The 24,228-nt window shown below is 35.0% G+C and overlaps 1 protein-coding gene across 2 annotated transcripts; it reads left to right on the top strand.

The window, feature by feature from the left end:
• Positions 1–523: 523 nt before the first annotated feature.
• Positions 524–23,921, top strand: LOC143445512 (uncharacterized). 2 transcript variants are annotated; one of them, XM_076944661.1, is made up of 52 exons: positions 524–670; positions 3,800–3,859; positions 4,443–4,664; positions 5,314–5,499; positions 5,630–5,738; positions 5,882–5,993; positions 6,193–6,464; positions 6,707–6,933; positions 7,144–7,347; positions 7,781–7,978; positions 8,158–8,266; positions 8,401–8,512; positions 8,648–8,919; positions 9,162–9,382; positions 9,545–9,625; positions 9,725–9,896; positions 10,065–10,180; positions 10,486–10,692; positions 11,599–11,790; positions 11,960–12,068; positions 12,203–12,314; positions 12,449–12,720; positions 12,963–13,183; positions 13,346–13,426; positions 13,526–13,697; positions 13,853–13,965; positions 14,095–14,259; positions 14,476–14,691; positions 14,913–15,021; positions 15,234–15,339; positions 15,558–15,829; positions 16,108–16,340; positions 16,482–16,664; positions 17,054–17,287; positions 17,548–17,656; positions 17,901–18,012; positions 18,307–18,602; positions 18,856–19,073; positions 19,148–19,267; positions 19,395–19,499; positions 19,609–19,718; positions 19,903–20,043; positions 20,365–20,559; positions 20,821–21,066; positions 21,289–21,408; positions 21,726–21,863; positions 21,965–22,074; positions 22,242–22,449; positions 22,525–22,672; positions 22,746–22,906; positions 23,261–23,431; positions 23,595–23,921. In XM_076944661.1, the coding sequence occupies exons 1-52, from the start codon at positions 616–618 to the stop codon at positions 23,787–23,789; spliced, it is 8,628 nt and encodes a 2,875-aa protein (XP_076800776.1). In that variant the 5' UTR covers positions 524–615; the 3' UTR covers positions 23,790–23,921. The 2 variants fall into 2 exon arrangements, with proteins under 2 accessions (XP_076800776.1, XP_076800777.1); XM_076944662.1 differs by lacking the exons at positions 10,065–10,180; positions 10,486–10,692; positions 11,599–11,790; ... (4 more) ...; positions 13,346–13,426; positions 13,526–13,697 and having other exon boundaries at positions 525–670.
• The last annotated feature ends 307 nt before the right edge of the window (positions 23,922–24,228 follow it).

Genomic DNA, 24,228 nt, shown 5'->3' with positions numbered 1-24,228 from the left:
TGTCGCATGAACGCACATCTTCAAAATTCCCAAACTTTAATAAAATTGCTGGGAAAGTGCGTAGAAAAAAATTTCAAAATAGCTTAAAACAATGAAAAGTTTGAAACTCAATCTAGTTTAAGTAAGAAATATCCAAAAACTACTCTATAGTAAACGTTTTGACTTTTGACATGGTATAATACACATTTTATGTTCCCTGATTTTGTCGAATCTGGTATCACTTGTTAGACGGCAAGTTATGCCAGGATTTTTTACCATGTGTTTTTGAAACCAAGAAAACAAACGTTTTTGCAAAAAGGAAATTATATACTGTACAAACGTTTGTTTTTAACTGATGCATAGGTAGGCAGCCATAACCCAATCACTGTAGACAAACAGATTTCCAATCATGCAAGGTACGTATATGACTTCGTATGAGGAGATTAAGCTACGACGGAAATATGCATCATCAAAGAGCGGAAATTTATCGCTACCTTTTTTGTGCTAAGTGATGTTAACAAAGCTTAATATCGTACTCGTATGGTTATAGCCATAGGCTATATATGCATATTCCGACTGTTTCTGTTCATAAACGCAAAAGGTTTAAAACAGCAAAAAAAGAAAGTTGACAGAAGTATGAATAAGTTTTCGGTCTGTCTGTTTTTGTTAGTACTGGCAACGTCAAATAAAGGTAAGAATTTTTCTTTGTTGTAGGGCCTTGTAGTACTGAGTTCTGGTACCGTATTTATTTGACTGTAATCCGCCCACAATTTAAGCCGCATTTAATAGTACAATAAGACTTTACAATATTCTAGTCCTTGTTTTCTGCGACAATACTACTACATTACGAATTCAGAGAAGCAAATAGGAATTGTGCTGGTCAATAAAATACGTCAAATAAAATTTCAGTTTGACAAAAATGTGTGAGACTCCCTCGAATATTAGCCGCAAAAATGATGATACTAAACTTTAGAAGACGTGGTTTGCAATGAAATATGTACAGTAAGCAATACTGTGCAAGTACATACTATAGTAACTATACTATACCGTAATGTACTGTTTCTAAGAAATTTCTTTGTTTACGAATTTCAGAAAAAACAAAAATAAGCATTTGTGATTTAGTGTACCCCGGTCTACCCCAGCACATGGAGAAACTGAAGATATACTACTGCCAAACAAATTATTTCTTTTATAAAGCTCAGTGACGGATTCACGCTTAACGCTTCAAGTATCAGCAAATAAAGTCAAATTCCTTCTACTTAAAATTGAACGAACATGTGTACCATTAATATTACCATTTTGATATTTTTAACTTGCTTTCGCAGGGTGTAGACCTACGTTGCTCACTTTTTAGCTCACACTGTTGCAATTTTTTATAAGCCTATATTCTATTTGGCGCCTCCATAATATATCTGTGTCGTGCCAAAACCGGTTCCATCGACTGTGACGTCATAAATTTCATTCTGATTACTATTATGGTTTTCACTGAGCAGAAAACAAGCAGTTGCTTTACGCCCTGACTAGCGGCGCACTTGGGATATTGAACAGTTCTTGCTCCATTTCTACTGTGGATTGATTTCTCGCTAGTTCTTTCTTACAACACATAAGTTGTGATAAGTGTAAATACGGATAGTTGATGAGTATAGCTGTATGTTTGTTGACATTTTGTTCGCTTGTTTATAGTTGCTTGTTTGTTTGACTCCTGGGTGTAAGCGCGACAGCTTACGTAGTTATTATGATGACATTATCCAAACATTTTAATTTGCACCAATATGCCAGTGTTTATTATTCAACATTTCAATTTCCAACTGCGCAAGCACGCGTTTTTCAGCAAAACCTCAATCAAAACCCTAATCCAGGCATGTGCAACCTTTTTCACTGGAGGGCCAAATACAAAATTTTGAATGACAACGCGGGCCACATGATTTTTTCAGAAAAAATTAGTATCATAAAACGACTTTCCTATGCAGTTTATATAGTTAAGAAATAGATTTAATGTAGTCCACGACACGAAAATTTCCATTGCTTTGATGTAAACTGCATCAAATAGTGATGGCTAGTATGAACTTCTAACATTTTGCTGAGCACCACGCGGGCCGCTTGGAACAACCTGGCGGGCCGCACTGCGGCCCGCGGGCCACTGGTTGCACATGTCTGCCCTAATCAGAATGAAATCTATGACGTCACTTTAGGGAGGCAGGTTTTAGCACCGAACTACTTTTTCAAAATACAGTTTCAAATACTAGAATCGAAAACATTTTTATCAAAGAACCAGTTTACCAATAAAAGTATGTGAAATAGTTACTTCATGTTTTGATAGTGCCCTTTCTTGCATTTTACGTGTCTTACTGAGAACACGCGCTGAGCCGATGTTAAGACATGCCCGGGGAGCTAATTTTTTTAGAATAAAAATTACTATGGAAGTAAAATGATGAAACCAGACCAGACCAACGGTTTCAGAATGAACCTTATCAAGAATGCTCATACTGACTTTGACTTACAGATGATTGATTGGATTCTGTCATGGTATGGTAGTTGACGTAGATGAAACCTTGAAACAAGAAATACTATGGAGAAAAAGAATGCTAATTAAATATTGACATATCACTAGTGTATTACTTAAACAGAAGTAAATAAACGATATTGTATCCGATACTTAGTGATACAGTATAATTTTTCATATAAATGACGTTTAACCCTATGGTTTTAACAAGACCCATCCATAAACTTGGTGTGTTGCTTGGTTTGTTTTATTGAGAAAGGTAATGAATTCCATAATTTTGCGTCAAATTATTTTAAGGATTGTTGGGTTATAATATTTCTAAAAAAGGCGGTAAGAGATTGTTTTACCTCTTGTCCCTGCTGAATGGCAATAGGTATTTATTCCAAAAATAATATTTGAGAATGTTGGCAAGAGACAATTTAAATGTTTATGTGTGATTGCGCACGTTTCTGAGTTTCTTTAGTTTCTAAGAATAATTGTAACGACTAACTGTAAGCACATTGTGTGGTCGATGTTTGGCTTACAGGGTCTTCTGTTTTACGAGCTTGCATGAATCTTGTGTCCATACCGTACCAATCGCTTCGCAATGAATTTAGGCAGTGAATGGTGATGACAGCCTGAAATTTTTTTAACTTTCGGAAATATCTAAAAACATTACCGTATCACGTGAATAATTTTCAGACCCCAAACCCACTACCCTATTTTCAGTTTCACAGAGAACTTAAATAGGGAACTTCCCCAAGCATAACATGTTCAATTTGTATTTCTTTTTTGATAGATTTAGGTTAGGTTCCATCCTGAGTATGGTACTAACGTAAATGTTCTGCCTAACTATCGGCTTAACTTTTTATTTTAATGTGTATAGATTGTGTATTTATTTGTGCTTGGCCGTGCAGTCGCGATTAATTTGTGTTTCTTAGAAATCTATGCCTATTGCACGTTTTTTTCCCTCGAGACCTTGCCACAACTTTTGAAAAAATATTACGATTTAATCGGTAAAATCGGACGTTTAAAGCGGTTTTTATCCGTTCTTTGTTATGCTAATAGCATATTAACCTAACTTAATTCCTATCTATCTTCTAGTCTAAATCTAACATTAATTTAGCCCTTAATAACTAACATCAACTTCTTACACTTCTCTGTTTTTAAAAAAGAGCGTTAGATCTATGACTTACTTACTGTGAAGTGAACCTTGAATAGTAAAATAGCCACTTTCTTGTTAAAAGTGACTTAAATGTAAAATAGGTGTCTATGTGAAATCTTACTAAAAGTGCGTTATTCCGTAACTATTTCCTTGCTGTACTCCTTTTTTTTCAGTTTTTACATTGGAAATTCCATCACCAGATCTGTTACCGGGCATAAATTTCACAAGTACAGGTACAATTTCTGACTTTGTTTTAGGCAATTTTGTTGTTTTATGAAGAATAAAGTGCACTAAAAGCTTGCAAAGCATAGCTGCAAAGCTTTGAAACATGTAGTTCCAAGCAGAGGTGCAGTGTCACATTACCGATACCAGAGCTCTGTAGGGCCTGACAAAAGCCTGACAGTTCCTATATTGCTTGAATATAATTAAGTCACGTTTCGTGTTTGACTCGGACCTCGAAAAATGTCGGAGTGACTGTACTTTAACGAGCTCCTACAGCACTGCACCCTTCTTTCCAGATTTGAAAGAGATAAAATAGGTGTCAGTTCATTTTTGTACAGCTATTTTCTGATATGCAACCTACACTGCACACATTTTTGAAATTGCTGAATTCATAATTTTATTAGTATTTGTGGTTTACTACTGATATGTTTTATATAATTTTCTCTCAGATTTTCTTATATAGTTGCTTTCAATCACTACGTAGTTACATGTTGAGAGTAAAAGTTGTTATAAGGCATTGGTTTTCAGGCATGAAAACTGTGTTTTCTCTATATGTAGTATATACTGCTTTTAGTTGGATATAGTTTATTTCAGGTTTTCAGCCAGAACCGATAGCTAATATCGTGTGCTATGAAGGCTTCAACATGTTTTCAAAAGATCCCACTTCTGCACTTGGTACAAATGTTGCTTTTACAAACAATATTGCTGCTCGTTACTGCCAAAATGGTGAAATATGCGCTTCGATTGATTTGGTACGTGGGCACGGAAACAACAGTTTAATAGATGGAATGGTACCACAACTTCCATACATGTTAGGTAAGAAAATTATGTTCATCAATGTTGCTGCTCAGTAAACACTTTTTTCATTTTTAACTGGGAAATTTTGAATTGTGTCCAGGACTCCAGGTGGTGCTGCATGTCAATGAATCAAACTTTTATTTTGTTCATGTGTAGCTCACTAAGCGCTCTAGACATTGTCACTTTTCCCATACACAAGTGCACCATTATATTTCAAAAACAACATTAGCGTTATTTTTCCTTCATAGTGTGCTAATGACAGAACTAAAATGAATGAATGAAAATTCTGTCACCAATACTAACCAATTTTATCCTAACAATATCTTTTTTGATTGCTTCAATTTCTTAATGATTAGCGGTTTCTATCCTGGTGTAATATAAGACTCCAAATCCAACCTTCAAGACTCCAAATATGCCAAGACCAGATATCAAGAACAACAATAGCCTTTATTGTGGTAAGAGTATCAAGCACCGAGTAACTGACCAAACTTGTTGCCGTACAGATTTCTCTCATGTAGATTTCTATGAAATCTGTTAGGCAAGAAAAGTTTTTTGCTCTTTAAACTCTTCATTGGTGCAGAGCACTCCTCTTAGTTCTCGTATAAAAATGTTCTGTTCGCATTTGCAATTCATCCATTTATTTGACCTTTGATATCAATTTTTGTAGATTTTTATGAATATCGCTTTTGTGTTGGTGCCCATGAAGCTGGAAATTACTCTTGTGAAGTGTTTCCCCCATGGTTTCCATTGAGACCTGTGCAGGACGTTAACCCTGAAACATGCTTATATAGACTTTGTTACAACAACACATGCAACGGTTTCACAAACTTATGTGGAGACCCTTTATCTGATGGTAAGTCTGTGCTTATTGATACATATGAAAATTTAGGAAAAAATGGCAAAAATTTTCTGGATTTTCAACACGAGTTAGAAGACACTTTTTGCCATATTGCTTGGAACTATTCAACACAATTTATTTAAAGCACTTCAACTTCTGCCACGATGTTCACTCAGTATCATTCTTAACGATGGATTTGATTGTTTAGCTCCATGGATTGGAGAATTTCCATTTGAGGATGAAATATTGTGCAGGTTTCAACAGTAAAATAGAAAAAAAGCCAAACGTGGTATTGGCGCTAACTCTAAGCTACCTTTTTTATTTAATTTTACAACAACTGTTCTATATAGATAGTATTGATTTGCTAAATTGTCGATAACATTTTGGATGTATTCAGATCAAGGCTTGATTCATCAGTTGCTTGCATGTTTCAATTCCTCAGTAAATGCTTTGAAGGAAATTGTCCAACTCTATTTGGCCCAGCTGCATTTTTCTATCAGATTTTACCAGTGGGTGATTAACTTTTTTACTGAGGTTGCTAAGAATAAAATCAAGCTCACTGGTTGTGGCTGTAAATATTTTCATAACGAAAACAGTTATGAAAACTACAAATTTATTTTGAGAATAGTTTTGTTTGCAGTAAAGACTCTAAATATGTGCGTACAAGACATTATTCTTAACCTTAATAACTTTGTGTTGGTTTTCTAGCCTCAGGTTTTCACCATTAGTTCCCTGGATGATTTCCTTGGCTTGCTTTTAGTGCCCACGGACTCTAGAGGCTTGATATATGATCTTGTTTGCCCAGTGCCTGGTGCTCCTATGCCTGAGACAATTCTTCACCTTCTTGAGATGGCCGAAAATATTTCTGTTGTGATCGAAAATCCAATATGTGACAAATATATACTGAATGATTTGATCGAGTGGGGTTTGGATGCTTTGATGAGTGTATATGAAGCTGACAACCACACAGAAGTTTGCCAGTAGGTTAACTTTAGAAAGTCTATTTATCTTTATATCTCAAAATAGCAATAATGTTGTAATTATAGTGAAATTACTTTTTGTTTTGTAAGTCTGAAAAAAATACTGTTAGGTAGATATTGAACATTACACAATATTTTTGACTATTTGTACATTACAATTATCTGTGGGTTACATTCTTATCTGATTAAAATCTTTGTCTTTTATACTTTCTTGTTAATTATACATGACTAATTTTGCATAGATTAGTTACAAATATCAAGACCAGAGTATTAGATGCATGGGAAAAAAGGTGCAATAAGACAGCTGCAATTGGTTTGCTTGGTACACTGATGGGTAGCATCAATGATGGTAGTGATAATGTTATTCTCACATCCTTAACTCAAGATTTAAATCCTACTGCCTTGTCTTCCGCCCTTGATACAATTGAATACTTCCTTGAAAATTTAGAGTTGCCCAACTGTAATGGAGGTAACTCATTTCTGCAGGTTTTGTAATCCTAGTACAAGTTACTATGTTTGAACTCTTTTTGTGACCTGAGCGCTCAACTTAAATCACGTAGGACAGTTTTTGAAATTATATTTAGGTGTTTTATTGTTTAATAAAATTAGTTATGCTTTAGCTCAAGTAAAATAATTATATAGCGGTTCTTACATTTTACATATGTACATTGAATTTTAGGTCAGCAGTTATGCTATCAAGGAATTAATGTATTTTCAACTGATCTCAATACCACAATTTACACGAATGATATTCTTGAAAGCAATATTGCTGCTCGTTACTGCCAAAATGGACAAATATGTGCTTCTTATAATCTGATGCATATGTACAGTGCCACTTATCCTTTCAATTCAACTTTTGGACAAGGTCCATCTATGAAAATAGGTAATAACAGAAGTTATTTATAGTGCACAACATGTTGATGCTGTAATCAAAATTGCCCATGGATTAACTATTCTTTGTTTATAACTTAAAGTTGTGTGATTTTGTTTGAGCTAAGTAGACAATAACTTTAGAAACCAGTTGCCACCAGAGTGGGAAGTGTGAAGTACTACAGTGCCAGCTTTTGAGGCATTGTTATTGGAAAAATAACTCTTGTCCAGCTGGCTCCATAAACAGTTAGGCTAGAAAGTAAAACTAACACTAAACACTAAGCTTGATGCACTAAAAATCATAAAAGAGAAAAAGTTTTATATTGATAAATAAACTTTGCCATAATTTCTTGCATGTATATCAAGATGGTCATTCTCTTAGTTCAATGGTATTAATTCTGTTGTCTAAAATTTGTCAATTTGTTTTCTCATATGATTATTTGCAGATTATTATGAGTATCGCTTCTGTGTCAATGCCACTGAAGCTAAAAGTTACTCTTGCGGTGTTTTTCCATCGTCAATTCCATTTGGTAATCTTGTTCAGAACCTTCCAGAAAATGGCTTTGCAAATTGCACATATGAGTTCTGTTATACTGATGAATGCAACAATTTTACGAATTTATGTCCAGATTCGTCAGTTGGTGGTAAGCTTAAAGACACTGTAAAGACCAAACTGTTAGTTTAACAAATGAAATTGAGTACATTTTCTGAACCGTGATATCAATTTTAAATTTAATACTTCAAAACTAATTTATGAATAATTTCTTCACAACACGTCAGTTGTTACATGAAACAGGTCGTGTACAATGTAATTTATTTAAAGCACTTCAACTTCTGCCGCGGTGTTCACTCAGTACCATTCTTAACGATGGATTTGATTGTTTAGCTCCATGGATTGGAGAATTTCCATTTGAGGATGAAATATTGTGCAGGTTCCAACAGCAAAATAAAAAATGCTAAACGTGGTTTGATGCTAACTCTAAGCTAACTCTCTGATTTAGTTTTAGAACAACTGTGCTATAGCGAGAATTTGCCGAATCGTCAATAATATTTTTAACTCTTTCAGATCAAGGCTTGATTCATCAGTTGCTTGCATGTTCCAACTCCTCAGTAAATGCCTTGAAGGAAATTGTCCAACTCTGTTTGGCCCAGCTGCATTTTTCTATCAGATTTTACCGGTGAGTGTGTAACTTTTTTTACCTGAGGTTGCTGAGAGTGCAATCAAGCTTTGTGACAGTTTGATTGCAGTAAAGACTCTAAATATGTTTGTACCAGACATTTTTTGACTTAACAACTTTGTGTTGGTTTTCTAGCCTCAAGTTTTCACCATTATTTCCCTGGATGATTTCCTTGGCCTGCTTTTAGTGCCCACAGACTCCAGAGACTTGATATATGATCTTGTTTGCCCAGTGCCTGGTGCTCCTGTGCCTGAGACAATTCTTCACCTTCTTGAGATGGCCGAAAATATTTCTGTTGTAATCGAAAATCCAATATGTGACAAATATATACTCAATGATTTGATCGATTGGGGTTTGGATGCTTTGAATGGAATATACGAAGCTAACAATCATACAGAATTTTGCCAGTATGTTTTGCTTTACATAAAGTTATTCTTGCTTTCCACCAAATTAGCGACACGATGATCAATTATTATTGGGTAACGAAAAATAAAATTCTTGTTTCAGTAAAAGATGAAGAAACCACTTTGATATCACCTAAATATTTACATAATGTCGTTTAAAACTGCATCTCATTCTGTCTTATGGTCTGTCATTTTTTGTATACCTGCTTTTAACCTACTTAACATGAAAACAAATTTTCGTTTAGAGTGTTTACAACGATCAAAACCAGAGCACTGGGTGCGTGGAAAAATAGATGCAACCGTGCAGTTGTAACAGATTTGCTTGTTTCACTTTTGGACAGCATTGACAGCAATGATCCTATTCTCAGTAGCCTTAAAGAAATGTTCAATCCTGCTACTTTGTCTCATGCTATTGATGTAGTGGAAAAGTTTGTTGTAAATCTGCAAATTCCCAACTGTTTTGCAGGTTACTAGTTCCTGCATTATGTGTCATTAAAATCAGTTATAACGTTTTAATCCAATTTAACACGAAATATCACAATACAACATAAACTCCGGTAACTATAAGTATTGTGTAGGTCGGATAAATTAATGTTTGATTTACTTTCATCTGTTTTTGGTTGCTCAGATATTGATGAATGCCAGGTTTATGAGGATGTCTGTGGAGAATTAACGTGCTTCGACACCATCGGAAGTTATCAGTGTCTATGTATGTGACTCAGAACAACATCATGTGTTGAAGTTGATATGTTTGGTCATGGCAAATATTTGAGCTTCAATAAAATATTAAACGTTATTAATTTTTCAGATGGCCATGTACTGGCGATTTCATTGACCAATCTCACCTACACCTCTGATCTGTCTAATCTTCAATCAAATGCTGCCACAAGCTTATTGAAAGTTGTTCTTCCATTGCTACAGGAAATCTATGGAGAGTTCGTGGAAATTCTTGGCTTTGAAGAAGGCAGCATTGTAGTCATGTGTGTAATCTGATAACGTTTTTAATGTTGACTTGATTGCATTCCTGTACTATTGATTTAATAAATTTTATTTGGAAACAAGGAAAGAATAAGAAACAGTTTTAGAGGTTTGAATAAATATTTTTTGATGTAAAACAGCAAAGTCTTAAATGCTCTTGATGCATTTAGATATAAAGTGTTCTATGGCGACCAATCTTCCACTCAAGATGTATTGAATATGTATTTGGGATGGGCTGAGCAGAATACAAATCAAAGCATCGTTTTTACTGGGCCACCTAAACTAAGTATGTTAACTGGATTGAACTTACAGAAAGTCTGATGCTTTAGTTGATAGAAACAATTGCTTATTTTAGTTATGAAAGTAGTGCCTGAGTTTTGCGCTTTTTCAAAGCTTCTAAAAACATACCTTTGGTTTGTTATTGCTTACTGCACGTGTTTGTATGAAATTCATTTTTGTGCTAGAAAAAGCAATAAAATGTTGTTTGTTTACTGGTAGTGTGCCACTTTGTAATCAAATGTTGAGTGTAAAGTCTGTGGTTTTATGCATGAAATATTTCTTCTTTTTTTTTTATAAATAAATGTTCTTCAGGAGTGGAGCGATTATGCTTCCAAGGAATCAACATTTTTTCAACTGATCGCAACTCTCCACGTAGTGCAAGTGATGTTCTTGAAAGCAATATGGCTGCTCGTCACTGCCAAAGTGGGCAACTATGTGCTTCTTATAATCTGGTTTTTGAGCACAGCACCAACAGTTCTTTAAATCATACTTTGGCACAAGGTCAATCCTTGCAAATAGGTGAAAACCTGTCACTTATAGTTTACAACATATTATCCTGTTCGTATCACCAGTAAATATATACTTATTTGCTGTTTTTCTGCCTTAAGTTGCTTTATGTTGTTTTATGATTATTTGATTTGACTAGATCAGGGGTGACGAACCTATTCGATGACGCGGGCCACTTTGTCAGTTACGGCTGAGCAAGCGGGCCGCACAATTTTTTTAACATTTTGCATAATAATTAGCATTCAAGCACAACCGCTTCATTTGGCAGATTTTTAGCTGCTCCCGCGGCCGCAAAAAATACATCGATTGAGTGCGGCAATCTATTGAAGACATACTGCTGCGACTCAATTGTGCTATCAGCTTTTGATATCGCATTGCGCAAAGATTAGAAACAGGTGAAAGAAAGTTCAAGACTGCTGGTCTCACCGGACGCTTCGTTCAAGACTGCTGGTCTCCCGGACGCAAAATTTAACCCTAAATTCCGGACATGTCCGGAATTTTCCGGACGGTATGGCAACCCTAATTCCTATAAGTCCTATATGCCTTGCATGTATGGGCGTTTGTCAAATCGTTTCGTGGGCCGCACAAAATTGTTTGGCGGGCCGCAGGTTCGTCACCCCTGGACTAGATCATGTGTAGGTAGAATGGTAGAGAGTCACCAAGATAAGTTATTTATAGCTGTAATTTTTGACAAATAATTAATTGGAGGGAACTTCATTTTGTCCGTTTGGCTCCAATAAACAATTAGAAATGTGAGCAGGGTCAGGTTAAAAACACTTGAAAACATAACAGGAAAAACCAAGAAGGATAAATTTAGGAATGAATTTTTGATGCAAAAAGTTTTTTAGTTTAACGTCAAAAATTTTTATTACATGTGCACTTAACATCTTTTCATTCATTTAATACGACTTTTGGTAGGTCATTACGAGTATCGTTTTTGTGTTGATGCCCAAAGAGCTGAAAATTACTCTTGCGATATGCATCAGTCATCGCTTGGTCACGTTGTTCAGAAGCTTCCAGCAAGCAAGGTCACAAACTGCACATATGAATTCTGTGATAACGACAAATGCAACGGTTTCACAAACTTTTGTCCAGATTTGTCAACTGGTGGTAAGCTTGAACACAAAAGCTAATCAGTTTGTAAAGAAAGTAAAAATATCTCAACATTCTCAATTCTCAACACAGTGAATACAATTTGAAGGCAAAATGTGAATATGTTTCCCTTAACACTTCAGTTTATACAAAGCAGAAGTCATCAATAAACGCAATTTATTTAAAGCACTTCAACTTCTGCCGCGGTGTTCACTCAGTACCATTCTTAACGATGGATTTGATTGTTTAGCTCCATGGATTGGAGAATTTCTATTTGAAGATGAAATATTGTGCAGGTTCCAACAGCAAAATAAAAAAAGCTAAACGTAGTTTGATGCTAACTCTAAGCTAACTCTCTGATTTAGTTTTAGAACAACTGTGCTATAGCGAGAATTTGCCGAATCGTCAATAATATTTTTAACTCTTTCAGATCAAGGCTTGATTCATCAGTTGCTTGCATGTTTCAACTCCTCAGTAAATGCTTTGAAGGAAATTGTCCAACTCTATTTGGCCCAGCTGCATTTTTCTATCAGATTTTACCGGTGAGCATGTAACTTTTTTTACTAAGGTTGCTGAGAGTGCAATCAAGTTTGGTGACAGTTTGATTGCAGTAAAGACCGTAAATATGTTTGTACAAGACATTTTTTGACTTAACAACTTTGTGTTGGTTTTCTAGCCTCAAGTTTTCACCATTAGTTCCCTGGATGATTTCCTTGGCTTGCTTTTAGTGCCCACAGACTCCAGAGGCTTGATATATGATCTTGTTTGCCCAGTGCCTGGTGCTCCTGTGCCTGAGACAATTCATCACCTTCTTGAGATGGCCGAAAATATTTCTGTTGTAATCGAAAATCCAATATGTGACAAATATATACTGAATGATTTGATCGAGTGGGGTTTGGATGCTTTGAATGGAATATACGAAGCTAACAATCATACAGAATTTTGCCAGTATGTTTTGCTTTACATAAAGTTATTCTTGCTTTCCACCAAATTAGCGACACGATGATCAATTATTATTGGGTAACGAAAAATAAAATTCTTGTTTCAGTAAAAGATGAAGAAACCACTTTGATATCACCTAAATGTTTACATAATGTCGCTTAAAACTGCATCTCATTCTGTCTTATGGTCTGTCATTTTTTGTATACCTGCTTTTAACCTACTTAACATGAAAACAAATTTTCGTTTAGAGTGTTTACAACGATCAAAACCAGAGCACTGGGTGCGTGGAAAAATAGATGCAACCGTGCAGTTGTAACAGATTTGCTTGTTTCACTTTTGGACAGCATTGACAGCAATGATCCTATTCTCAGTAGCCTTAAAGAAACGCTCAATCCTGCTACTTTGTCTCATGCTATTGATGTAGTGGAAAAGTTTGTTGTAAATCTGCAAATTCCCAACTGTTTTGCAGGTTACTAGTTACTGCATTATGTGTCATTAAAATCAGTTATAACGTTTTAATCCAATTTAACGCGAAATATCACAATACAACATAAACTCCGGTGCCTATAAGTATTGTGTAGGCTGGATAAATTAATGTTTGAGTTACTTTCATCTGTTTTTGATTGCTCAGATATTGATGAATGCCAGGTTTATGAGGATCTCTGTGGAGAATTAAAGTGCTTTAACACCATCGGAAGTTATCAGTGTCTATGTATGTGACTCAGAACAACATCATGTGTTGAAGTTGATATGTTTAGTCATGAGAAATAGATGAGCTTCAATAAAGTATTACACGTTATTAATTTTTCAGATGGCCATGTACTGGAGATTTCATTGACCAATCTCACCTACACCTCTGATCTGTCTAATCTTCAATCAAATGCTGCCACAAGCTTATTGAAAGTTGTTCTTCCATTGCTACAGGAAATCTACGGAGAGTCCGTGGAAATTCTTGGCTTTGAAGAGGGCAGCATTATAGTCATGTGTGTAATTCATATTTTATAAATACTAGTTGATGTAGATATAGTATTAGTTCCACCATAACTCCGTTGCGGTTTTCATATGAATCAGAAAAAAGGTTTCCGGTATTTTCATGATATTTTTTTCAAAAAGTTGTTATATATATTTATTTATTTAGATATGAAGTGTTTAATGGGGACAGAACTGCTGAATTTGTGTTGAAAATGTACACAGCGTGGGCTGAGCAGAGACCAATGCAAAGCATGATTTTTTCTGGACCCCCTGAACTAAGTGTGTGAATCTGGCATAGCTTGCTTGAAGTTCAATGACTCATTTGATAAAAATGTTTACGTCTTCAAGACGTTGTTGACCACGATCATGTGTTACCTCACTCTTTATTAATCATGTTTCCGCTTACAGGGGCAACTAGTAATACTTCACAGCTAATTTGTAATCTGGGAATGAGAAGATTTACAAGTGATAGAAATGCAATTTTGTCCGAGTCAATATCACAGCAGATGTGTCCTCCTGGTTACTTTTGTGGCTTAATCAAGTATTTACAAGTTGTCTCCCTGGATAGCTTTTGTAAGCATTTAGTTTATTGCATAATGTTTTTTGGTGAATCACTAAATTTTGAAAACCATACTGCTATGCAGTTTAATATGTTAAAGGGTTTATTTTTAACTTGAGACAATTGCAAAAAAATGATTGCTAAATCTTTGACATTCCCCACATCTACTTTTGAAAACTGTGTTTCATTACAGTTATGCTTTTAATAGTTGCTTTGCGTTTTATCATTAGTTGTATTTGCTGAGTATGGCTTATGCATTGCTCCTGATGAAGTTGCAAACTTCACATGTGATAAAACTCATCAGCTCATGAGAACACCTGCACTGCTGTCTCACATTGAGGATGATGCCATCAATCTTGGCTCAAATTGCACCTTTTATTCTTGTGAAGATGACAACTGTAATCAGTTCAGTAATTTGTCAACATGCCACAAAGCATTTGAGAATGGTATGTTGTGTTGCTGTTATTGTATGTATCTGTATCTACTATATCTGATATTAAGAACAATGAAGCGTTTTAAACTTTCAAAGTTTTTAACTGGTTTTGTAATTCTTTGTTTGACGTTCGACCGTATTATTGTAGAGTTATATGTAAAATTTGTTTAATATTGTTAGTTAAAAATTTAAACTAAAGTTTAAAATTGAACTTGATGTTTTCATTACTTTTAGATGTTCTTATACTTCCAAATTGCACTGTTACAAAAGTTTTGGATGATGGGTTTGATTGTTTGGTTCCATATCTCAGTGGCTACCCATTTGAGCAACAATTTTTATGCAGGTTGCAAAGTATAATGATGAACTAAAAATAAAAATATTGTACAGTAGTTGCAGTTGCTGATGGCTATCGCAAATATTGTTGAACATTTAAGTATTATTTAATAAGTTTAATTTCTGAAAACTTCTCTTACTCTGTAACCAATGAATCACCCAAGCGATTTTTTTCTATCATCTACTTCTATTGTGATTGTATGTTTGATTCTGTTTCATTAGGAATGTCATAGATTCCTCCATATCTTGTCTCTCAGAATTACTATCGGGTTGTTTGGAAGGTCAGTGTTTGTCAACTCTTGCTTTACTCATCGAAGATGTTCTGCAGGTAAAACTTCAATACTTGAAAGTTTTGATGTAAGAATTTCCTTACTTTTTGCACTCAAGAAAGAAGTTTTAATTTGCATTAGAATCTTAAAGTCTTCTAAAGCATAAAATGTACCTCATGCATGAAGTTAACTGAGTGATTGCAACCATTTGTACTGTATATGGTATTGTAATTATAAAGCTAATACTAAATAAAGTGAACGTGATTTGCTATTTCAGGGTAACATCTCACAGTTAAATTCCTTGGAAGCTATTTTACTTCGGTTTGATGTGTCATTAGAGGTTTCTGAAATTGTATATAACCTAACCTGTCCTGGCCCTGCCATGAGTGCTCCTGAAGTAGTTATTGGTTTATTACCAAATATTTTGAATGAGACTATAGAGATAGAAAACCCGGTTTGTGATGATTATTTTGTACATGATATCCTTCATTGGGGAATTGATGCCTTGATGAGCATTCTTCGAACAGAGAGCCATGCTGAGTTTTGTCAGTAAGTGGGAAATGTTTTTAGTCATCTGGGTGTTAGCAGGTAGCAATTTAAAATAACACCATCTGGTGTTGGTATTAAGCATTATGATGTAAAGATCTTTTAGCAGTCCAGAAACAGTATCTTGCAACTGCAGCAATGCAGCATAATATAACTCAAGTATACAATGTACCTTTATGAGCTATTACATATGGGTTTTTATCTTGAATTAGCACAGTAGTACTATTTTTTACTAAACTGAACATAGGTTTTCTAATCGTTAAAAATATTTGTATTTGTAGAACCGTGATGACTTTTAAAGATAGGGCAATTAATGCCTGGCACAATCGGTGCAGAGAATCAGCAGTCATTGATGCAGTTGAGTTCCTTTTAAATGAAGCTGAAGAAGCAACTAGTGATGAGCAAGTTCTGCTTTTGTATCTAAAGAATGTACTTGATCGCGAAGTCATGTCCACTATACTTGATATTGTTGTAGACTTCTTTGAAGAATTAGAAATTCCATTTTGCTCCAAAGGTTATTGTCATGAAAGCTTATTAGTTGTAAATATGAAATATTTTCTTAATATTTAGAGAATTGCCACAGCTATGGTGCAAATCTGTAAGTTTTTTAAACCAATGTTTTTAATCCAATGTTTTTTCAATTTTTTTTGCCTAGATATGGAAAGGTTGGTTTGCAACCTTGGATCAAAGATTTTCACAGCGAACAAGGCTGATATCATCATAAATTCAACAAGAGCAAAGACTTGTTATCCAGGACAAATTTGTGGCCTAATTAAAATCTTTTCACCAGACATGTCACTACATGACAATAGCATTAGCATAGACATTCTTCAACAAAGTAAGACTATCAAAATGGTTGAACAAGAATACTTTTGTACTGATAAGTCCCAATGCACCTGTACAGTGGATTTTTTTTTCGATACTATTTTTTCTGCATTTGTTTATTTATTTTTTGTCCAAACTTATTGATATTTTGGTTATTTTGTATATAAATAGTGAAAGATACAAGTTTGTTTATTCAGGTAGTTTGTTGTAATTTATTTTGACAGCTAAATAAATGCCTTTAATTGGGCTATCACCATTCTGCAAATTGATTAATTATATTGCTACTTTGTGGAAGTAAATGTGGCGCTTTGCACTCTGTGGCTTGTGTTAGCTTATTAGACATTTTGAGGTTACCAGTAACAATTGAAAATTCTTCTTATTTATGTCATATTTATTTTCTAGGTTTATACACTGAGTTTGGCTTGTGCATTGATTCTAACCCTGTAGAAAACATCACCTGCCAACACCTTGCATCGAATGCTTCTCTATCTTATCTTCAATCTATTGAATCAACTTTTTATGATAGCAGTAGTGAACATTTTGGCGAACTTAATTGTACATTGGAAACTTGCAACAAGCAGAGTTGTAATAACTTTTCTGATCCTCTGCTGATGTGTGATGAAATGTATCAAAACGGTAAAATGATGTAAATAGCTTTTGTGCAATCGCAGTTTGAATATGCATATTATTCAAGCTGCTGTAAAATGGTTTATTTTTGTAGATTGTATCTTTCCAAAAATGATAAGATGCATATAATATAAATTTGTATCATATGCTACATGAATTTGTATTATATAAATTGCCATTTGTATGAATATAAATCGTTATTATACATCATTATTATACACCACTCAAAGATGAACTAAAATAATTTGTCATGTTTGTCAAAATTTCAGATATTCTTGTACTTCCAAACTGCCCACTGCAATATGGCCTAAGCGAAGCATTTGGTTGTTTAGATTCTTTTTTTGGAGGATATCCCTTTGGTCAACAATCAATGTGCAGGTAGAAAGTGACTGAATGTCCATCATTGTACTGTAACTACTGTAATGTAGGTGTGGTACATCTATCCAATCTGTTTACTAATCTGTTAACTGCACATTCTTTCATCATATTTGAATGCTTGTGTTGTGCATTTTGTTATTCATTACTATGTTTGTATTTGAAATTGTTTAGTATCAGTAAACATTGTTTAACACCGTTATGAGATGATAAGTTTTTTGAAAAATTTTTTGAATTACTTCATTAGGAGCACAGTTGATTCATCAATATTTTGTCTCTTGCAACGCTTTGCTTATTGTTTGAACGGCAGTTGTTCTTCAGTTTTTGGACCAAGAGAACTTATACACTTATTACTAATGGCAAGTAAAGAATGAAAATAAATTTGTTTCGTTAGTGTGGTTTAAGTCTGAAACGGAGAATTCGAAAAAATAATTCTACGTAAAGCTGTAATACGCACTGACTTTCATTCATTCATGCAGGCACACAGTCCTCAGCTTCGTACCCTTGAGAGTGTACTTTGCTTTTTTGCTGCTGATTTTGCTAGCTGTTTAGCCTATGCAGGTTAGACGACGAAGATGTACAGCAGATCCCACCCCACGTATGGACTTCCTTTAGAAAGATGTGGAAATTTACCCAAGTTTTATTTCTTGCAGGAAGCAGAAGATGGAACTGATGGAAGAGGCATTTTAGAGTTAAATTCACTGGGAAGTTTGCTTGCCCGATTCGAGTTACAATCCAACCTTTCAGAAGCTGTTTATAGTACAATTTGTCGTGTAGCTAACTCCTCTTTGCCTGAACCAGTTGCTTATCTAATTTCATCCATTGAAAATTCGACCCTTGCCTTATATAACCCTATATGCGATGAATATTTTCTTCGTGATGTTATTCAATGGGCAATTGATACACTGAGAGAAGTGTACAGAGCCTCCAATCATCAGGAATTTTGCGTGTAAGCATTGACAAGATAGTGAAGAAACTTGTTTTAGTAATATTATAATATTAATATTTATAAAATACCGTAATAATACAGCATTTGATATTATTAAATATTATGAGCAAGCATTTGATAAGCAATAATTGGAGTTTTGGACGTTTTATGTGTTTTCGTATGAAAGTAAAAGTGCAGAAATTCCACCGCCGTTTAGTTGTATTTTAAGTTGAATTTCCCAACTTCGATTTTATGAAATGCTTTTGTATCCCAGGACAATGATGTCTTTCAAGAATAGAACACTGATTGCATGGCAGGAACGGTGCAATGATTCTGCTTCAATTGATTTAATCACATACTGGATGAATTCAGCTCAGGATTATTATTCTTCCCTTATTTTAAGACACACATTAACTTCAGAAATTTTGACAGAAGCTTTTAAAACAATAGAAAATTTCTTTCAGCAATGGGAGGTCCCTAATTGTGGTGAAAGTAAGTGTTGGTTTTGTAATAGCATTTTTGAAACCTGTTAATATCCATGGAATCTGATTTGTTGTGAACAACAGCACCAGTGGAAACTTGTGATCGTCAGTGTGGAGAGAACGCAAGGTGTGTTAGGTCAGAAGCTGTAGAAGAATGTGTTTGTGAAGAGTTACATAAAGGAGACCCGGAAATTTCTTGTAGATGTAAGGAGTTAATAAGACTTTCATTTTGCTGCTCAGTTGCAGTTTTGATATTAAATTTTTTTCTGTTATATTTATACGAATTTACAAAAAAAGCGGGATCAACTATGTTGCTGTAATTTTTGTTTAGCTTTTTGCCACAATCAGACTTTGTCACATAATGGTGAAACGTACATCTTCAATGAAGTGTGGTCTGGACAAATAGCCTATTCACAAGAGAAATGTGAAAATAATGGTTTGTGAATCGTCTAAGTTTGAGTAGTCATTTTCCTCTTGTTAGACGTTTCTGCTGCTTAATATATTGCTGATTTGAAATGAGAAGTATGTCCTTTTGTACTATTCAGGTCGTTCACCTGCATCTGCACTTTGTTTAAACTCCCAGCTAACTGACTTAATTGTAGTTGAATGCAACACGACAGTTGCTGCCGTTTTGTCTTTCTTCCCAGCAGAGATGGTATGTCTTTCATATTCAGTCGTTTCTTTTATTGCTAACTAGAGAATGCTAGTAAAGCATTAGTAGGCCTATTCCCGAAGTATTCATTCGTTATTATATGTAAAGTTAGGCAAATTGCTGTACTTTAAATACTGTAAATTTTTTAGCTTTCTAATACTGGAAAATGTCGTATTTAAATTTTTAGGTAGAACTGATTACAGAGGAAGTTGTAGAAAGTTTTTCCAGAAATTTGGAGCTTGTGACGTCAGAGGGAAGCTTAACAGAAAGCGAAACAAAATCGGTGATCAATGCAGTTACTGCTATAGCCGAGTCCGAAGTAAAGGAGGTATCCAAGTGACATTACGTATATTTAATGTGTTAAAAGCATTGTCTATCTAATGTATATTGCTTTTGTTACTTTGATTTGTAACTCATTCTAAACTGCAGTGTTATCTTTATATCCAACGGACGCATTACTGTATGTCCAGCACATCCTTTTTGACAGAAAGAAATTTTTGAAAATACACAGTAAAATATCATGATATTTGTGTTTAACTAACTTAATAAAGTGTGTGCTTACAGCACACTTTAACAGCAAACAAAAATAACATCAAAAAATTGTGACGTGGTCTTTGTGGTTTTGTATCACAGACATCTTAAATTTCAGATTTCCTCTGGTGCATGGCTGAGTTTAATTTCAGCGGCCGATGTTGTGACAGAATCTCTTGAAGGTGTGCAGTCTTCAGATGCAGAAGAAGAAAAAGATAACCTATTACCTGTTTTAGAAGAGTTGACAAGCAAAGTTATATTGCCCAAGAATGTCTCATCGCTAAACATTGAAACAAATTCTTTCATTGCATCAGTCAGTCAGATTTTTGCGTTTTTCCCCTGTTTTTCTATAATTTACAGAAGATTAAAACCAATTTGACTAACTACAGAATATACTCAAAAAACATTTCATAATAAAATTCATTACTGGATGCACGTATTAAAACCACCATTACTCAACTTTAATCTCACATTAAAAGTGGCTAATTAAACTGCTGTGATAATAACAAGCAGTTGGTATTATTTGACCTTCATCATTAATGAATATCTTACATACTTAAAATATTTTATGCAGATTCTCAGGGTGGATCTCCAGAGCGCGGGTGCAACTTCACGGTCGACATCGCAAGCTTCTTTTCCTAACATCACCATTGACATTACAATTCCTGGCTTGAATACAAGCAGCACCATTGCTGCAACTGTTACTATACCACTAGAGGCTTTGCAGCAAGCTTTACTTAGTCCAGAATTTAACCAGCAATTGATCACTTTTTACTATAAATCGCTGACACTCTTTACTTCACAACTGAATGCAACGTCGGTCAGTTATGGAAATGTTGTTTTTTGATGTTAATACTTTAGTTAAAATTGGAATCTTTATATAGTACAAGTCCGTGACTTTGTACAGGTTATAATTTGATGTAAAATTTTAGAGATTTTGAGTTTATTTAACGTCTTTTCTGTTTAAATTTACACAAGTTCAAAATGTTAAAACCAAATGAAAAACTGTTCTTGTTGTGATATTATAATTTTGCTTTAACAGCCATTGGCGGTGAGTTTTGGCAGTAGCGTTGTTGTTCAAAACCTTGTGCAACCAATCATTATACAATACACGGGACAGTCATACGCCGTAGGAGAGCGACAAACTGATAATCCGTTGGAGGTTGGTACCAGTGTAAATATAAATGTACTGATGAGATCATCATATGCTATGTTGCCACATTCGTAAACTTTCATCTGATTTTCGTCGGTGAATTTTTGAAGTTTGTTTTTTATTTTGTGAGAAACGGTACTGGAAACTTTTGTTTAATATTTTAACATCTTGTGAGATGTTTGTTAAGTTTTATTATGGTGATTCCGTGTGCTTTATTCCCCCCGTTTTTAATGAACTTTTATAACAATACATTTTTCGTGTCTGCGTATATGGTTTGAAAACTTTATGCTTTTCTATAGTTCAAGTTTTTCGATGAACTTTTGTAGGTTGAACGGACTATCATAGAATGCCGGTTTTGGGATTTCTCTGCAAATGACTGGTCTTCAGATGGTTGCTGTTTGGACCATACTCAGTTTCCACCAGTTTGCCAGTGCAACCATCTTACGAATTTCGCATTGCTTGTGGTGGGTGTAAATGATCAATATTGTTTTCATGTAAATTACACAAGCCTTACAACTAACTGAAATGAACATAATAATTCAAGGTCACTTTCTTGTTTTACTAGGCAAGAGATGTCGTACCTAATGATGTTGCATTAGCGATATTCAGTGATGTTGGTTGCATCTTATCCATAATTGCATTGATTGTTACAGTAATACTGCACTTAGTACAAGGGTGAGACATGTATTTTTTATTTGTTTTTAATTAAGACACTTGTTGCGCTCTTACGTATTCATTCAGCACTTAATTTACTCAAATTTTTAATTTATCGTTTTAAATTTTTCTATTTGTTCATATGCAAGCATACCATAAGTGTTTCAGTAATTTATTGCATCATTTAGAGAGCGACGAAAACTTCAATCAACCCAAATTTTTGTGAATATTTGCTGTAACCTGATTGCGGTGTACGTGATTTTTGTTGCTGGTATAGAGTATACAGGTAACAGTGAAGCCTGCACCCTGGTTACTGCACTCTTGCACTATTTCCTGCTTACAACATGGAGCTGGATGGCTACCTACAGCTACGAAATATATATGGGGCTTGTGAAGGTGCTTTGAGAGTTGTTTTTCTTGTTTGTCTCTGCCATGATAAGAGGTATTTTTATTCCAAACATTTTCTGGAAGGTTTTTCGCCAAGGAGATGACAGTTACTTGGTCAAGGCTTACGTTTTGGCGTATGGGGTTCCATTGCTTGTGGTTGGAATCACTTTAGGGATCACGGTTGGATATGTTGATGTTAACGATGCCTCACTTATTGTCACCTGCAGTGGAGGTGACTGTCCTGTTGGCGCGATAGAGCTCATTGCTGTTTCATTTTATGACTTGAACCATGATATTTCATTCAGACAACCTCTTCGCTACATCCAGCTATCGTGCGGACAACATGTGTTGGCTTAAGGGTTATCCTCTTTACTTCGGCTTTCTTCTTCCAGTTGGAATTGCCCTTTTGATGAACCTTTTATTTTTCTTCCTTGTGCTTCGAAAAGTAGTTTGGGCTAAGAGCGAGGTATCAACACACTGAGTCCAGTCTTTAGAGTCCAGTGGTTCGCAACCTTTTTTGACTTACGGCACCCTGCAAACAACCAAAAGATTTGGCGGCACCCACAGTCAAACCAAAAAGTTTCTGCATTAAATAAAAATAATTTTCGCAACCGTTTTTCTGGACTAGTGATTAGTGCGCAACAACTTGCGGCACCCTTGAAAACGCGAAACGTAAATGGCAACCTAGGGTACCGCGGCACCCTGGTTGAGAACCACTGATTTAGACATACGAAAAATATAATCTTATGTGTTTTACATTTTACAATGTCTCAATCAATGTCTGTCATCTAACGCATTCACCATGTGATAATAACCTTAGGTCACTTCCACGGCTGATAAGTTAAACGCGACACAAAGAATGTGGATATCCCTCACACTGTTTAGCACAATGGGCATATCTTGGATATTCGGTTACTTTATGTTGATTTCTACTGATCCCACGTATTCACTGGTGATGAGCTGGATATTTACATTGACCAGCGCTACACAGGTAATAAATTGTGATCCTATCGGTGTTTATGAAACTGTCATTTGCCGATCAGTTTAAATCTATCATTGCCACCACAGTATTAAAATAATAATGGCATAAACTAAACCAAGTACGCTAACATATTACTAAACATCTTGATTTATTGCTGAGATGTTTCTGTCAGGGTTTGCTGATTTTCGTTATGACCTGCGTCCGGTACAGGGAGATGAGAAAGCGTTGGACTGGTTCCATAGTCAGAGCTCAACGCAGTCTTCGTGACAAGTTCTCTCAATCGGGCTCCTACGATGTGGCAACCACAAGTGGAAAAGAACAGAGCACCGATATAGAACTGGAATCAACAAGTAGAGTCGCTGAATAAGTTTATAACGGTGGATTCTTTGACGGAGACTTGTTGAAATGAATCAACATTAATTATAACTACTTCATGTAAAAATTCATATTTTGGTGGAATAGTAAATGTACATGGAATAAATTTGTTTTTGATATATTACCCAGACAGTCTCGTTTTGGTTTGCAATAGTACATGAAAATCAAAGACTATGCATTTATTGCTTCATTTAGACATTGTAACCATACTACGACTTGTACCATAAAGAACAACAAATACGCAATATATTACAGAAATGCGTACTACAAAAATTGATTTACAATTGACAAAGCAAGTCGAAGCCCATATACAACCGAAAAAACTTAGTTAACAGTCAAAGTGTTCATTGTGCAGAGGTTGATGCGGCAGATGCAGAGTTTATCGGTCTTAACTTATGTTATTGACTTAATTAACCTGCTGCATTAATTAT

This window comes from Clavelina lepadiformis, chromosome 2 (genome assembly GCF_947623445.1).
Source record: "Clavelina lepadiformis chromosome 2, kaClaLepa1.1, whole genome shotgun sequence".
NCBI classification, from domain to species: Eukaryota; Metazoa; Chordata; class Ascidiacea; order Aplousobranchia; family Clavelinidae; genus Clavelina; species Clavelina lepadiformis.
The sequence above is the reverse complement of the archived record's forward strand: the minus strand, read 5'-3'. Positions and strand labels throughout refer to the sequence as shown.

What these genes read in the sequence shown, in the direction of transcription:
- LOC143445512 (XM_076944661.1), top strand. Translation starts at nt 616, where the DNA reads ATGAATAAGTTTTCGGTCTGTCTGTTTTTGTTAGTACTGGCAACGTCA. An exon ending in TTTTCTATCAGATTTTACCA is followed by an intron (nt 5,994 to 6,192) that starts GTGGGTGATTAA and finishes TTGGTTTTCTAG; the next exon opens with CCTCAGGTTTTCACCATTAG. An exon ending in GGTCCCTAATTGTGGTGAAA is followed by an intron (nt 19,074 to 19,147) that starts GTAAGTGTTGGT and finishes TGTGAACAACAG; the next exon opens with CACCAGTGGAAACTTGTGAT.